General features: G+C 37.9%; 1 protein-coding gene across 1 annotated transcript; it reads left to right on the top strand.

The window, feature by feature from the left end:
* The first annotated feature begins 3,809 nt into the window (after positions 1-3,809).
* On the top strand, positions 3,810-8,479 carry LOC122655870 (phosphatidylinositol 4-phosphate 5-kinase 2-like). Its single transcript, XM_043850244.1, has 9 exons — positions 3,810-5,162; positions 5,268-5,432; positions 5,590-5,755; positions 5,945-6,055; positions 6,153-6,346; positions 6,503-6,633; positions 6,764-6,857; positions 7,661-8,203; positions 8,240-8,479. Exons 1-8 carry the CDS (start codon positions 4,000-4,002, stop codon positions 7,974-7,976), a joined length of 2,340 nt encoding a protein of 779 aa, XP_043706179.1. The 5' UTR covers positions 3,810-3,999; the 3' UTR covers positions 7,977-8,203; positions 8,240-8,479.
* The last annotated feature ends 9,474 nt before the right edge of the window (positions 8,480-17,953 follow it).

Genomic DNA, 17,953 nt, shown 5'->3' with positions numbered 1-17,953 from the left:
TTTGTTAAGATTTATGAACTAATTAGTAATTACTAACCTTGGGTTAGATATTAAAGTACATTATGAACCCTAGCTAATCTAGTTAATGCATTTTGCCTTAATTAAAGAAAACCCTAATTCTATGGCCAAAGTCCTAAGGTTAACTGACTCAATAAGTAAAATTAAATACCTAAAATATGTTTAATGCAATGAAAAATACAACAACATCTGCCTTATTACTAAATTAGACTCTTTCTACCCAAAAAAAAAAAAAAAAGACTCCGAAATGGCAGAACTATCCTTAAGAGGCCAAAATACAAGATAAATGCACCAATCTACATTTAGATACAAAAATTTGGTAAGATATACTTTAATAACATTAAAATCATGAAAAATGCCTAATAAAATATGTTTATAAATTCAAGGAATAAAAAGTGCCCCTATTAGGTCAAGAATGCAAATATGTATGGAAATGAGTTTAAAAAGCAAGAGACTCAAATATTAATATAGGGAGTCCTAAAGTCTTAAGGCTAAGGCTAGGCCTAAATAATATGAAATAACCAAAGGGCAAAATTGCATGAAATGCACAAAATCCCACCCAAGATGCAATTTTCACGTTAAAACATGTTTACAATTGTTAAATGCATGAAAAATGTAATGATAAAACCCCTCCCAAAATTTGGGTAAAAAGATTTCTGTGAAATACCTAAAATGCCCCTCATGCCCAAAATTGTGAAAATGGATGAAAATGAGTTGAAATTCCTAAGGATGGATGCAAGTGTGTCTAAAATGCATACAAACACTAATGTATTAATGATGTGTGCAAATAACAGCAAATGAAACACCTATTTAGTGGCTAAGGACCTAACATGGTAAGGAAAAGACCAAACTACCCCTAGGGGTAAAAATGGTAAAAAAAAATTCTTAAACTACATGACGGGTTTTGGCACACCAACGGTTGATGTCTCTATGGTTATATATCTGTGTACTGGATTCATAGTGTTCTGATCGTTAATGAAAGAGATGTTCGACATGGAATCCACTACCCTGTAGGAGAATATCATAGAGAGAGTGTTTTTATGAGATCCAGTGGCATGTCTATAAATAGTTAACAAAGTGTTTTAAAATTATTATTAAATATTTTTACAAATATTTCAGGGTCCAATAATCGATTCTGAATTTTTGTACATGAATTTAAGACAAATTGGGGGTGAAACAGTAATTTATCCACATACTCTAAAGTCTTTTATGTGATATTGATTAGTGGATAGATCAATTTTTAATTAATTACTTCTTTGGGAGATATTATTGTTACATTATCTAGGATGTATATTTTGATAAAATCTTTAATAAGATTAAAGATACTACAAAGTATTTTATCTAGGTAGTAATCCCCATGGGATCCTATCTCTTCCCAATATTGTAGTAATCTAGGAATGCCTTTATTTATTTTTTGTGGGAGACCTCCCTTTATGGACAGATGGGGGTTGTGAATCCTATCTTGTTAGAAAACCAATAAAATTGGCTTCCATTATATAAGAGTGAAGAGAGTAATAGAAACTCGAATTTCAATTAAATAGCTTTGCTACATCTTCTCTCTCCTTCTTCTTCTCTTTGAGTTGCCATTAAGGTTTTCACATAAACCCTAATTGTGAGAGTGATAGGTTCCTTCATTGAATGAGTAACTCTTGCCAATGGACCTTTCCTTGCATTGCTAGATTATGGAAGAGTTGAGCTCCATAGTGATTTGCTATCATATATCTTCTAAATTTGATAGAATGCATATCAAACACAGCCTTACATTGGATATCATGTTTTCGTTAAGAAATAAGAACTTTAACTAAGTGATTTTTAATAGTGAGATTAGCTTGAGCATTATCCTAATCAATCCGTTCCCTTCTTGCTCAAATAGGATTAAAAGTTAATCCATCTAGTCTTTAGCATATATGGAAGCTATATAGATAGTGAACAATCATACCCTACAAGAAGAGTTAAGATCAAAGCATTAGTGGGCCACAAATTGGATTCATTATGGATAAAGGATCTTACATCAATAATGGATTAAATTTCTTGGTTAGGGAATCCTAAAGTGGTTTCTTTTTTTGGTAAAATTCTAAAGTGGTTTCCATTATTACTAATTTTGCACCAACCCACTATGAAGCTACTACGTTATCACAATCCCAAACTCTAAAATAGCCTAAACCCACTTGATGAAAATAATGCGTCATTTGAAGGAAAGAAAATAATGCCATTTAAGGTTTCACCCAAATCCTATACATATATGCAAGCAATATACAGTAAGGAAAAAGGAAATGTAGATGCACAATATACGTGTTCCTAGATAATCTATTCTTTTTTATAGGGCAAAAGGTCTCATGCACGGCTGTGCTTGACCATGCCTACAACCGTTGGATGGGGATGGAAAATTATCTCCTCCAGTTTTCTGTCCGGCCCAGTTCCCTGAATTCCTCTAATAGGGGGTGGTGGACCCCACTCGGATAGAGTGTTTGGGTAGAGGTAGGGGTAGGGTGGTCATTCCAGTCCCCCCTTGTTAGAGGAACTGGGGAACTGGGCCGGGCAGGGAACTGAAGGTGATAAAGATCCAGATGGGGATGAAGGGTCGTGTACTGTATATGATCATACCCATCCAATGTTTGAAAGCACAACTATGTACAAAAACTCTCCCCGCTTTTATGGGAAGAGTTATTTTGTGGGGGAGGGTAGCCCCTGGATGTGCATGAAAGCCAAGGGCGTGCACAAAAATCATCAACATTATGAACATTTCCACCTTTGATGGGGCTAGGATATTCATTTCACCCCTTGGGTGTAGGGACCACACTCCCCCATAGAAACCATTCTCCTCCTTTTTAGGCAAGAGATCGCTTATGGTTATGTAGCACTTGCAAGAGCATTTAATTGAATGGAATTTTTTCAGTTAACTAGGGATTGAGAGGTAATTTTGTGTAATCCTATGTCTAGGCGCAAGAATCGCACAATGAGTTAGCATTATTTTTTTCATTATTTTAAAGAAAAAAAGTTCTTTGCGAGGGGAGAGTACTTCCCAAGCCTAAATACATAGAGGGGTGAAATGATCGCCCCACCTACATCAAAGATGGAATCTTGCTCCCATTGATGCCAATGTGCTCTTATTGGCCACACGCACGATAAGGGCCATGCTCCTCAGAGAGAACGCATATCCTTTTTTCTTAATTATGAAAATAAATTTTATTCTCCCTAACCTAGCAGATATGATGTCAATATATAATGCTACCCTGTAGATCCCTCTCCCAATTAAATCAAGTATTCCCATTTTAGGGTTTGAAAAACCCATTAAACAAAGTGCTTTTGCCAAACATGGATTTACTAAAATCGAGAAACATTTCTTATGTTCTCAAGGAATCGTCAAACCTTGGACGTATTACTGGACCACTGTCCCTTCAAAGTCTAAAGGCTCCAAACACACCTTTGGGCTTTAGCCCCCACAAAACTGTAAATCATCAGAAACAAATGGCACTTTCGTAATATTAAGTCACTTTCTACTCAAGGGTAATTATGTCTATTTACTATTTCCCCCAAAAAATTACATTTAAAAAAAAAAAACGGATACTTTTTGTTTTTTTGTGCTTGTGGGATTGAAATTGAATGATGAACCAGTAAAAAACGACAAATTAATAGAATTGGTATTTCAGAAAATGTTAGAGGGTATTTTTGTCATTAAAGTATAACGATCTGCAACGTTCCCTAGGCAAAGCCGGCCCGCCCGGCCCATACGTCGATTAACCCATTCTCTCTCTCTCATTCTTTCTTTTTCAGTTTCTGTTTCCTTTACTTCTTCGCTCGCTGTCTTATGGGATTTCGTTCTGTATGATTCTCGTCTGCTGCTGTTGATCTAGCAAACACCAAAAGCAGAGATCATCAGATTAAGAACCAACAACCCAGCTAAGAATAGCCAGAAAATGCTGCTGAAGCTGCAGATTCCGGTGATATTCCGGCGAATTTGACTGGTTTTGTGGATCGAAAATGCGTGAAACAGTGTTCTGTGATGAGGAAGACAACATCGGAAACGGTTACAAGAAGAAGAAATCAGAGGGAGACAATATTAAGGAAGCAACAGAAGCAGAAGAAGAAGTTGTGGTGGTCCCCTCACCGTTCATCGTTGGTAGGAGCCGATCTCAGGTCGGAAACACCCGTAGAGTAACCCCAACCATCACTGCAACCACCGACATCGGCGGTGACACCCCAACTACACTAGAGAAAATCCTCCCCAACGGTGATCTCTATACTGGAGGCTTCGTCGGTAACGTACCTCACGGTACTGGGAAGTATCTCTGGACAGACGGGTGTATGTATGAAGGTGAGTGGCGAAGAGGTAAAGCTTCAGGTAAAGGTAAGTTTTCTTGGCCCTCTGGTGCTACTTACGAAGGCGAATTCAAAGCTGGGAGGATGGACGGTGTTGGTACTTTCATCGGTGCTGATGGTGACACTTACCGTGGATCTTGGAGTGCCGACCGGAAACAAGGGGTTGGTCAGAAAAGCTACGCTAATGGCGATTACTATGAAGGGACATGGAGGCGTAATTTGCAGGATGGGCAAGGGAGGTATGCATGGAAGAATGGGAACGAGTATGTGGGTGAGTGGAAGAACGGTGTGATCTCTGGTAGAGGTGTTTTGATTTGGGCTAACGGAAATCGGTATGATGGGCAGTGGGAGAATGGAGTTCCAAAGGGAAATGGTGTTTTTACTTGGCCTGATGGGAGCTGCTATGTGGGTTCTTGGAATAAGGATCTCAAGCATCAACAGCTGGTTAATGGAACTCTTTTTCCGAGTAAGTACTTAAAGGATCGGAGTGATTTACAGAGGAGTCCTTTGGCTGAGGAGAACTTTATGTTGTCTACGAGGAAAAGGTCTTCGGTGGATGGTGGGAGAAGAAGCTTGGCTGAGAGGAATTTCCCTCGGATTTGCATTTGGGAATCTGACGGTGAAGCTGGGGATATCACTTGCGATATCATCGATAATGTGGAAGCATCGATGCTTTATCGTGACGGGACTGATTTGGATCGGAGTCTAGATTTGCAGAGGCGAAGTCCTTGTTTATTTGCTGGAGAGGTTAAGAAACCAGGACAGACGATATCAAAGGGGCATAAGAACTATGATTTGATGTTGAATCTTCAACTGGGTATCAGGTATTTTGGTGAATGGATTGATGGGTTCATATCATTTTGCGAGCATTGCTTATTTATTGTTCGTTGATCTCTGTTGTTGATTAAGACTTCTGGTTTTGCTTCTAGGTATTCTGTGGGCAAGCCTGCTTCGACATTGCGGGACCTTAAACCGTCTGATTTCGATCCAAGGGAGAAGTTCTGGACGAGGTTTCCAACCGAGGGATCGAAAATTACACCCCCTCATCAATCGGTGGAGTTCCGATGGAAGGATTACTGTCCCATGGTGTTCAGGTATTGAATCTCTGATTTAGCCGTTTGGGTTCTACAATTTCTGTTCGAATAATCAAATTTGTGATTTGGAACATTGAGGGTTTGCATTTCCCTTGTGTGTGTGTGTGTGTTTTGGTTTATAATACAGTAGCGAATATTAATTTTTTCATCTGTTCAGATATCTGAGGAAGTTGTTCACTATTGATCCTGCGGATTACATGCTGGCCATTTGTGGAAATGACGCCCTGAGAGAACTTTCTTCTCCAGGGAAGAGTGGAAGCTTCTTTTACCTTACACAGGATGATCGGTTCATGATAAAAACCGTGAAGAAATCTGAAGTCAAGGTCAGTTACCTACCTCTCTTCCTGATTCTGTTAAGTTCTAAAAACACAAGAATCCTTCAGACCCTAGGTAAAAGGTCGGTCATGGATTCTAAATTTCAATTCTGTCCGGACTGTATCATCTAGATTACTAGAAGACAAAATTTGAACTAACTCAATGGTAAATATTGCTCTTTGCTTATTCATGCTCAGGTGCTTCTTAGGATGCTTCCAAGTTACTACCAACATGTTTGTCGGTACGAGAACTCCCTGGTCACAAAGTTCTTCGGCGTGCATTGTGTCAAACCAGTGGGTGGTCAGAAGGTATGCTTTGCAAGTAATATGAATCTTTTGGGTTTTGAGGTTTAGTGATAGACAGTATTGATTTTTTGAGATTGTGCTTGTGTGTTTGAAAATTTAGACCCGGTTCATCGTGATGGGCAATTTGTTCTGCTCGGATTACCGAATCCACAGACGGTTCGACCTTAAAGGATCATCCCACGGCCGTACAACTGACAAACCTGAGGGTGAGATCGATGAGACAACCACCCTAAAGGACCTTGATCTCAATTTTGTGTTTCGCCTTCAAAGATCTTGGTTTGAAGAGCTAATGAGGTGAGTTTTGATGGTACACGTTTAATACTATGATGATTAAATCAGACGATCAACAAATTCATATAATGCAAATTTTGTTTCCATCAATTTCTTTTAGTATTACCTTGGTGTTCCTTGCTTTAGTGATTGATATGATTGTGGTTCAATTGTATTCAGACAAATCGATCGTGACTGCGAATTTTTGGAAGCTGAGAGGATAATGGATTACAGCCTCTTGGTGGGTCTTCATTTCCGTGATACCTATACAGGCGATAAATTGGGGTTGTCGCCACTAATTGTGGCTTCAGGTAAAAGGATCATTTCTGCAGTTGGTAGCTTTTGTTGGTTTTCATATCATCTGATACATTAAAATTTGATAAGGCATATAGCCCATAGGGATGCTGAAAAGCTAAAACATGTATGTTAACCTATCCTCAGGCAACAGGGAAACATGTCAAGATCATAAAGTCAGGAGTGGGTGTCGCTTCTTTGGTGCGGAGCTGCAGGACATGAATCGTGTTGTGGCTGGCAAGTAGGTCTTATCTGCTTTTCTTAGTTCCCTTCTAATTTTAGCTGAACAATTTTAATTGGTGTTATTTGAACCAACCATTCAAAGCAACTTGTTCATCTCATAATTATGGAAGAAAGGCTTTTGTTTGATTCCCTTTGGACCTTGAAATCTCAATAATCTTACATTATTGGCATTACTATCGTCGAAGAATATTTCTTGTTGCAAACAATTATAGGAAATAGGAATATATTGTGGTCCAAGTTTTCTTTTCTATCTAATGGTATAGGAAATAAGCTCTTCAATTATTTTCCTAAAATTCAATATTGTTGGTTTATCGATTGGAATAATTGGAAGTGGTCTTTGTTATTATGGTGGAACTGAGGGATAATTCTTTTGACAGCACTTGTTGGTGGGTGCGTGGGGTATACCCAGTATGTGGCATTTGTGCTTTCTTGGATAAGAACAAGGGATTTTTTTTAATGGGTTGGTAACATTTGCTTACACATGAAGAACTAAAGATGAGTTTTGTTTGTCATTGGGGACACGTAACACCATGTGGGCTACACAGACAGAGGACCTGTAATCTAATTTGGCTATAGTAGTTGGTCAACCAGGAAAGGAAATTAAACTTTGGAACTATAGTTATTCAAATTTATCTATATGGGATGGCAACTCAAAGAAAAGATTTAAAACATTAAATTATGGAGCGATGGTTGTGCATGATTAGTTGACTTGTGTTTTATTATATTATCTCTTCAAGAAGTTTAATGATGAATTACTATATTTATTGAGTTCTTATTGACTTGTTCAATCTTAATCAGGAGGAAACCATTGGTTCAGTTAGGAGCAAACATGCCTGCAAGAGCTGAGCAGGTGAGGAGGAGGAGCGATTTTGAGCTGTTCACCCCAATTGGAGGAGGAGATTCAACTCCACTGCGTGGTGGTTGTGGTGAGATCTATGAAGTAATTCTATACTTCGGAATCATTGACATTCTCCAAGACTACGATATCAGTAAAAAACTAGAGCATGCATACAAGTCCCTGCAGGCTGATCCGACCTCCATCTCTGCTGTTGACCCTAAGCTCTACTCAAAGAGATTCCGGGACTTCGTACGCAGGATTTTTGTTGAGGACAAGTGATGAAGAAAGGTGAGCATAATCAAAGCCATACATGGAATCGATCAGACTACTGATCAGAATCAAGGGCTGCATGCCTCGGAGAATATGATGCAGGGATCTGTAGCCTTGTTTAGCAATGGCCGGCCAGCACTGTAACACGAGGGCTTTTGGGTGTGGCACTGGAGAGGATTGGCCATGGCTGAGTTTTGGTGATCAGCCATGTTGGAATTTGGTGATCAGCCATGTTCGTGAAAGAGTGAGTGGGGTGGGTTGGGGTGTGGGAGTGGGGGTGGGGAGGGTTGTAAACTGTAAATGGGGTTAAATAGGGGGTGAAATTGGATTCTGATTTTTATTTTTTCTTTTTCCTTCTTTTGGGTAACCATGAAATGTGAAGATTCGGAAGATAGATACAGGAAAGAGAGGAAAGCTTCCGAGAAATTCAAAATGAGGACTGGAATAAGAATTGTACATATAAAAGGAGAATAGATTATGGAAAATTATTATAGATTTCCCCACCCTGTTCCCTCCCATCTTTTAAGCTTGTTCTTGTGGTGGGTATCTGTGGATGATAATTTTGCAGTTATAGTTTCACAAGCTTTCCCTTTAGGAACAAGAAAGAAACCTTCTGATGGGTCCACTCTGGCCATCGTCTCTCTCTATCTCTCATATGGGTTTTCTTGCTTTTGCAGTTGGAAGAGAGAGGAAGGCAACAGTAGAAGACATGAAAAGGAGTGAAAAGCACAAGAAAGATGCGTTGGTATGTGTTTCTGCTAACTTTGTTTCCTCTCCTTTAATTAAACAAACCCAATTTTTTTTTTTGAACACACAAAAAAATTCAAAAAATTAGACAACCCTTTTTATTCTTTTGTAGACTGTAGTGAGGAAGTGATACAAAAGAGAGAAAAGAACAGGACGAAGCAAATGGGGTTTGGAGTTTGGACCATGGAGAGAGAGAGAGAGAGAGAGAGAGAGAGAGAGAGAGAGCATTGACCAATATCTCTGATCCACCACTCTTGGACCTCAGAAGGATAAAAAGAAAACTAAAGACAAGAGAATTGAAGATCCACTGTCACGTGGATGAGTCTGATTGGCTTGTCCATTTAGTGCCAGGCATGCCGAGGAAATATAGTAGGGGCAGTTTGGTCTTTTTTGAGGTAGTAAGGGTACATCGGTTGTCGAGCCGGTCCCAAAAAGTGGTCAAAGTCTGGCAATGGCCAGACAGGTAGGGGGGCCACAGGCTCCCTCGGTTCCTTCCCATTTTTCGAAAAATAAAAAATAAAAAATAAAAATACTGGTGATGTTTCGAGTCACACTCTCATACGTGTAGATTATGGAAACAGGGAGGGTATATCCATATAAATTTCAACGGTCAAGATTAGAATATTCGTCTTAAAAAATCACATGTACAGAACGATGATACGGCTTAGCTGTATGGATCGTAAGATACGATTTTGTACGAAAGAAGATATCGTTGCTTGGTAAGCCTCACAGTAGGGATTTGGTAGGGGACGGCGGTGATGCGCTGGCCTCGATAGCATTGCATCACCTAATAAGAAGGTAATCAATAGAGAGAGAGAAAAAGAGAGGGAGTTGCTACTACTATGCAACAAAAGATCCTCCAAATCTCATTCTTACACTACTTACTTTTTTGTACATTTTTTTCTTCTGCTAATCTCTTGGGCTCTGTTTGGACAAATAAAGAATGCTGATCATAATGCTTTTTCTTCTTTTGGTAACTCTCTCGTCTCGTTTACTGTGTGAGCTAGGGCTGACTTAGTAAATTTTATAAGCAGTTAATCAGACTCGAGGGGGTGCGCACTGATCGCATTATCCCTGCCTGAGTACCTTGCCCAAGTGGGGGTAAAGCGATCATTGCATGCGATCTTGTGTCTACGCAGCACAGGCAGGACAGGGCAGTGCGTCGTAGAAGATCTGTGTTGTAGTAGGAAGAGAGAGTTTTGCTTATGCAACAAAAGATCCTCTAAATCATGGTCTTGAGGTATCGGTATGATATCGAGTCTGGATCACCTGATATGATTGATATTGCACGGTTTTGAAGGTGACTAATATCGATACCTGACCAATGCAGTATCAGTGAAACAATACCGATGAGGGGTAAAATAGTCAGAAAAAATTCGTTTTTTAAGAAAAATCACAGGTAAACTTCAATGATAGGGGCGGTTTTGTGATCGGTACATGATCTCATACTGGGTTTTTTTGTATTTTATCTGCTAGTCTTGGGCTCTGTTTGGACAAATAAAGCAATTTTGACTTTCGGTGGTCTGTTTCGGTCTCTCCCATTTATGGTGTAAGAGCTAGGGCTCGGTCAGTAAATAAAATATACGCCGCTGGCTACATTGAACATTCTACTACTTTTCTCCATATTCTATCCATTATTACAGCTGCCGCTGCTCAATGGCACCGTGGTAGGGGTGTTAGACGGTCAGTTTGGTTGGGGTTAAATTTGTTTACAGGTTTGTATTGGGTCAAACCAAACCCTGGTAGGGAAGGTTTGGTTTTGATAGGTTTTAGTTCGGTTTGATTTCAGTTCTCTTATTGGGTTTGTTGGTTTGGTATCAGTTTTTGTCTGATTCGGTTTACCATATATATGCATAAACAATTATGGAGAAAAACATGAATATTTTCATTTTCGCCTTTTATTGGTTTTGTCGATCCGATGCGGTCTAGTTTTCAACTAGTGTCATAATAACCCAAACCAAGACCAGCCCGATAAGGGATTGGTTCAGTTTGGTTTGGGTTTGCTCGGTCGAGTTTGACACCCACTAGCCCATAAGGCAAGAGATTGTTGCTTAGTCACATGGCCCTTGCATCAATATGAGGGCAATGAAAGCATGCGGGAGGGTATCAACATGGATTGAATTTTTCGTTTTCGAAGGGATGGGGTGGTAATTTACACAAGGCAAATTTTTTTTTTTCTTCCTATAAAAAAAAAGAAGATAGACAACATTATAACAGTTCGTAATGTAATTATTACCATGTTGATTGTTGATTTCATTGATGTATGTATTGATATAGCACGTGTGGGCATCTGTTTGGTGCCAGAGAGAATAAATTTCTTCATTGCAATCATAAACACTTTTGACAAAATACAATTCCCCTTTATTTCACTATTTCCATGGGTGGAAGGTCCTGTTTGGATTCCTATCCAACTTGAGAACTTAATTAAAACTTGTCCAACCGATCAAACGTATGATCATTAATAGGGTAAATTACATGTCATCCTTTGGTTTTTTGAAAAAACTCAAATCACGCTCTCTACAGTAACGGTGTTAGTTATTGGTGTGAAAGGACTATTTTACTCTTATACTAAAACATTAGAATTAAATTTACAATACTATCCTTCCTTCATCTTCAACATTGGTCAATGCTAGTTTAAGGATTTAAATTTATTTAACTGGCTGACATCATCACTTAACAGCATAAAATTAATAGTACGGATTAATTTGTCATATTGGGGTCGAAAGTAGAGGGTGATCTGAATTTTTTAAAAAAAATCAAGGAGTGATTTGAGTTTCGTTTGAAAATGAGGGGGTCACCTATAATTTACCCTGATTAATAAGAGCATGGATTTGGTTGTCTCAAGAAGCTTAGTAAGGTCATTGGAATTGTTGCTGAGATTAAGAATCACAAGACTTTGCAATAGTTCCATCTTTCGCAATTCATAGTATGTGATATGTATGTAAATGAAATGATGCAAGGTAGCAAATGATAAAATATATAACTGATTGATTCATCAAAGAAAGAAATGCAAACAAGAACATCCAAAAAGAGGCATCTCTCATAAAATAAAGGACTGAGTTTTCGTCCACCCATGATAAATGGGATCCCATTCACCGAGTTATGGGAGAAGGTGTAGTGTTTATGTATATATATATTCCTTTGGTAGGTTCATAGATAGATGTACTTGAAGCAACCATCAAGTTGGTAGGCCATGCATCCATTCCGTGGTATTGAAATCCCTACCTCTAATTTTTCCCATGCGTAGAAGCGGCAAGAAAGGAAGAAAAAGGAGATAGGTGGACGGGGGTGAAGCAACTTACTTTGTTTCATTCCAATATGGCCTGTTACTTCATCGAATCAAGTGTCCAGGTCGGTTGTCACTTGACCATGTTACGATCACATTTATCCCACATCGCTTGAATGAGAAACTTGATGTGAGTTGATAAGTTTTTGGGTTCTTTCACCTTGTAATCCGGTTTATAGGGTTGAGTTCTCTCAAGCTCGTATCAATGGTATCAGAGCTAGCACCATGTCTCCCCAGTGTAATAGTGTGGCGCGGGTGGTGACATCGGTATTATAGTGTTTGGCCAGGACTGATTGCTAGTACAAAGTCAGCTCACGTGGGCGTCGGGCTTGCGGAGCATAGTGAAATATTACGATCACATTTATCCTACATCGATTGTATAAAAAACTTGATATGACTTGATAAGTTCTTGGATACCCTCACCTTATACTCTTTTGATTTTAAAATAAATTATCTTTATCAATATACCGTTTCTTGTAGACATTTGTCTCCACTCCATAACGGAGAAGAGTTAAGACGACGGTTTCCTATTGCGCAATGGTTGCAAATCATCATATATAGCTCGCAGCCTCGCACCACGTGGTACTGTGCAAAGGTCATCGTCGCGTCTTTTGGGTCATCGTATATATCCAACCAGTGTTTTGTCTCCTTTAAATTCCTTCACGGCTCTCAAGAGATTGGTTGACCTGACCACTTATGTTTTTTGAGTTACTTTCTTTATACTTATAAAGGTCATCTTGACTATTAGAGTTGTTACATAGGATTACATAAAGATAGACAAATACAAACCCTAATCCTTTGAATAATTAAAATTTGGAATTTATCATCTCTTGAATAATTGTGGCTTGTGAACGTTTGTATGTTTGATGTGATTTTTTTCAACACTTAGTGCATAATTTAAGTCTTATGGGTCTTCAACTTCTATAAATATAGAAGCCATCTTTTTGGGTTGTTAAAAAGAAGAAAGCCAATAGGAAGCCTCGAGTTAGAATGATCAACCTCCATTAGTTCTAGAAACGAAGAAATTGGAGAGGCTTATGTGGGTGGGGACAAGGACTATTAATTCCAAAACAATTCACTTTTAGTGTGACTCACCTTCCACCTCCATTCCACCTTATTCCCTTTGTTTAGGTAAGTAGGTGTTGGGTTCCTAAATCTGCCATGCTAGAGTCCCATCACTCTTTCACTCATGTTATTGCCTTTCAATTTTGAATAAAATTTCTGGGTTGAAATCAAATTTAAGAGTTGGCTGATTTCCTATTTATCCGACCATTAGGGTTACCACATCGGTCCTCTTTTATGACAAAAGAAATAAAACGACATAAAAATTTAGAAGATTGAGATAGGTCATAAAATTTGACATGTAAACAATTCAAAGAATACTTTTATCTATCAGCGGATGGACTGGCTACATCAAACTGATTTATTATATTAACCATACCATTTTTCCATATAACTCATGAACATGCCAAATTTAAAACATTTTTTTAATATTTAATACGTTTTGTTTGTTTTATAATCACAAATATTACTACATTAGACAAAAAAAATGCATATTATACAAAGGGGTATCATAATTATTAAACATCATATAAATAAAAAAGCATAGTTAGGGAAACTTAATAATACCACGAAGGACCAACTAATGCAAGTACTTGTAAATCACAAGGATATGTTTGGATGCCAAGAACAGAAAAGACAGAAAAAAAATAAAAATAAAAATGAAAATAATAAGACAAAAATCATGATGCTGCAATGATTAGTTAATGTGTCTATCTTACTCTTCAAAATCAATTTTTTTTTATTTGAATGAATTTTTTTTCATTTCTTTCTTGACATCTAAATATAGCAGTCTTTCATTAGTGCAAATCATAGGAAAGGATAGAAAGTCTGTTGGAGATGGATATAGAATACTTAGGAATATGCTCAATTACTTTCTTTGCCACATGGTGAGGATGATGTGGCAGTTTTACCATTGGATAGATGGAAAGCTCCCTGGATAGGTCACATGTCAAATTTATTAGTTCATCTCAAGCAAATAGGATACCATTTCAAATTCTTCCCAACAATTGAAACAATTCAACAAAGAATATATTTTTATGAAAATTTTAAACTATTACACATATGGAGAAACTAGATTGGTCTAAAATTAGCAATCGTGTAAATTAAAAATATGGGCATTTTCAAATCTACCATAAGGCTGCTATTTCCTTATTGATATTTTTAAGGGCATGTGGGAAAGGGTTACCATAATATTGTAAAGATAAAGTTATTGGATATGTGTGTTCATCAAACCCGATTTGAATAGTTTAATTGATATTAATTCTCATCATTTTATACCTTTAAACTATTTGCAACTAGGGACTAATGATGATCCACTTCCCAAACAAGGAGAATATCAAGTAAGAATTTGTTGACTATCCTTGGACAAAATTCCAAGCTTGGTGCCAATTTTCTAAAGTGTTTATAAATGATTAGTGTTATTATTATTATTATTTAAATAATTATATTTAGAATATTTTATCACAGTTTTATGTCTAATCCACAGTCGAGCTTCCCTAATTAAATGTGTTTGACAGATTAGGATTTTGACGGTGTTAGTTTTCCATACCCAATAATCTGGCTGTGCACTACAGTGCGGGCCTGAGAGCTCGACACGTGGAAGATACGACATCCAACAGTGTCGAGCTCAAGAAGAAAGAAAAAACAAAAAAATTACATTACATTGAGCTTGCACCATTGGATGAAGCTTCTTCCACATGTCGAGCTCTTAGGGCCGCACTACAGTCCACCGCCAATGCCCACACTGCAGAGGATTTTAATCCGTTAGTGTAGTGCATGTATCCTTAATGAATAAGTTGACACATTTGTCTATTTAAGGTTTAATTTTTCCACAATATAAGAGTAAATACAAATACAACACAAGCATTGCTAATTTAAATAGGCAAAACGATGGTAAAATAATGGGACTCCCGCATTAGGCTCCAAACACAAGGGTTTCTATGTCGACCTCTTCTACTCGGCTTTAATTGAAGTTATGGGCTCATGGTGGGCTTGGATTACAAAATTAGAAAGCAAGGTGGAGCTTTGTTAGGCTCTGGTTGATGCCTTTGTGTAACAAAATAATTTCATTTGTAGTGTGTGGTTCGGGCTGGACAGCTCAAACTCAAGTTTGGGTTGGGTTTGGGGTGAGTTTGCTCCTAAAATTAGGGTTGGCTCAACTGTGAGAACAGTGAATTTTATTTTTATTTTTTTTTTTTGGGTGGCCTGAGAAAAAGCCTTATTCCTGTCCTCAGAATTTTGATATTTAGATTCGTCACATAGATTAGAGTCTAAGACCAACATATTGCAAACTTGGGAAGGGGTTCAGGGTATAATCCACGTAATTAAAAAACATTAATGTACTATTTCCCTCTCACATGGGGTTTTAATTATTTTCTCTATAATATATTGATCATGTGGGTCTCATGTGGATTATATCATTCACCTAGCAACCATTGGTGTGGCATGAGAGATTTTCCCCACACTGGACTCTTTGAGTCTTTGGGAACCCTTTCTCTTTAAAAGTTTACATAATTTAAAAAATACTAGTAATGCATGATTGGCCATAAAGATGTTAAAAGAAAGAAAAATGAACCAAAGTTGTATGAAATTATCCTAATCGAGTGACTAAACACTTCACCAAAAAAAAAAAAAAAAAAAAAAAATGAAGAAGGAAAAAAAATGGATTGAAAAATATATAAAAAATTATATCGATATGTACAATCTTAAAACGATAAAATGAGGCATCTACACCAACCCTCCCAATGTTCATCCCTATTACCATGTCATCTTTACTGGTCCTATTGTTGTACACCACCCCTATAGTTTGAGATAAAATAATTCTACCTATCCCCCCCACTCCCCCTTCCTTTAGAAGATGAAAATCTTTGCCCACGTGGTAGCTGATCCGGACTCTATTCTAATATCCACAAAGATTTCTTACTAATCAAATAAAGAAATAGAAATAAAAAGAAGATGAAAAAGGAATCCAGATCAGCTACCCACATGGGGACGGGTGGGGACAAATCTGACCTATCAATGGGGCTTGGATCCCACACCCCCATGGAGGGTTCAGATCTATCCCCACCCATCCCCATGTGGGTAGCAGATCTGAACTCATGAAAAAGTGGTTATTCTCTAGGTGAGCAAACCTAGAGAGGTCTCCGGTTGGGAAACTTTATCTGCCACATAATACCTTAGTGCAGGTGCCTCCACTTTGTAGATAGGTTGTTAATATAGGCCTTAACTCATTGGTTGGAGTTAGTATAGAAGCAATATCTGCACATGTTAATTTTTGGTCAGCACTCCACAATGGGTCCGAAATTGAAATTCGATAGCAATTCACTATCTATCATTTTCCCTTCACCCACCATGGGTGAACGAGGAATTCCTTCATCATGGGTTTCTTTGTACCACTGGATGCCCAAGGGGAGGATAGTTTTGATCCCAAATAATAGAGGATGGGAGTTTGTGATGGGATAAGAGTCTCATCACATGGTCTCATCACAAATGGTAAGGGGATTCTTTCTCCAATGACGAAGAAAATGTTTCGCCTTTTATTATTTAGAACTTTATAATTTAAAACAAAATGAGAGAAAATCCATTATTTGGTTGGAATGCCCTACAAGATTTCGCGCATGTAGTAATCAAAAGGATGTTATGCCTATCCAAGAGTTGGATTAACCATCGCAGCCCTTCGTATGGAAAAACTAAGATAACCCACCTACAAATTCCTCCATTGGTGTGTTGTTAAGAGAGTACAACCCAAAACCTTAAGGCGTGAGGTGGATAGAGCTCCTCAAGTATAGTAAAATAACAAGGACTTGAATAAATCGCTATGAGACTACAACTCTATAACTCTCAACACTTCTTCCTCACGTATGGACGATGAGACGTCAGTACATGCGAAAAGGTACACAAATGAAAGTATCAAGGAAACATGTGCTCTAATACCATGTTAGAGGGTCCGATCCAAAACTTTAACATATTAGGTAGAGAGAGCTCCTCTAGTATATGAAGGCACCAAGGACTTGAACAAATCGATGTGAGTTTTTAGCTTTGTGAGTCCCAACACCCCTCATGTATGAGAAGAATGAGACATCGCCATACATGTCAAAAGAGAACACGAGGGGAAAAACTAAGGAACCATGGGCTTTGGTACCAGGCATTGGGTGAATAGAGCTCCTCAAGAATAGGAGAGCACCAAAGATATGAACAAACTGATCTAGGACTATAACTCTATAAGTCCCAACAATACTCCCCTCCAAAGGGTTAAAAAATGTCATCTGGTGTGTGCACATAAATTCTTGATCTTCAAAAGTTGGAGAGAGCTGAAATTTTATGGATTAGTCGAACTCAAGATCCTTTCCTCACTTATCAAGATTCAGCCAAGACAAAGTTTATCATGTGGCAATTCTAAGCATTCGAAATCTTCATCATCTTTCCACAGAACATAAATAAAGTTCACAAGACCATAAACTTTTCGTGGACTAGCCAGACTAGGAAACTTCTTGCCCAAAAGTACAAGGGTTTGATACTTCGATTTCAATCTAAAAAAAAAAAAAAGAAGCAATTCTAATGAACTCAATAATCTTCACTTTCCTCATTAAACAAGCCAACCCTTTAGTTCTTGATTACCAACATTTGAATTAAGTTCTAAGATGATACAATAATATAAATACCAACAGAAATAATGTGATAATTATATATAAAAGTTTATGATACAAATTAAGAGCAAGCATGAACCTGGTAAGCTTGCAAGATGTCCATCTTTAAGGGCACCATTAACAAGAAGTGCCCCTATTATTCCTACATCTCTTTAACCCACAAAATCTCCTATAGTTGGACCTTTAACAAGAAGGGTTAAAAAAAAATATAACAAAAATAAAAATAAAAAAAGAAGCAAGAAGAA

The sequence above is a fragment of the Telopea speciosissima genome, chromosome 3, assembly GCF_018873765.1.
Source record: "Telopea speciosissima isolate NSW1024214 ecotype Mountain lineage chromosome 3, Tspe_v1, whole genome shotgun sequence".
In the NCBI taxonomy this organism is placed as follows: Eukaryota; Viridiplantae; Streptophyta; class Magnoliopsida; order Proteales; family Proteaceae; genus Telopea; species Telopea speciosissima.
The sequence above is the reverse complement of the archived record's forward strand: the minus strand, read 5'-3'. Positions and strand labels throughout refer to the sequence as shown.

Bases quoted from the DNA above. Each gene is read 5' to 3' on its own strand.
- LOC122655870 (XM_043850244.1), top strand. From the start codon at position 4,000: ATGCGTGAAACAGTGTTCTGTGATGAGGAAGACAACATCGGAAACGGT. The intron at 5,756-5,944 runs GTCAGTTACCTA...ATTCATGCTCAG, and splicing joins TGAAGAAATCTGAAGTCAAG to GTGCTTCTTAGGATGCTTCC. The intron at 6,347-6,502 runs GTGAGTTTTGAT...AATTGTATTCAG, and splicing joins TGGTTTGAAGAGCTAATGAG to ACAAATCGATCGTGACTGCG.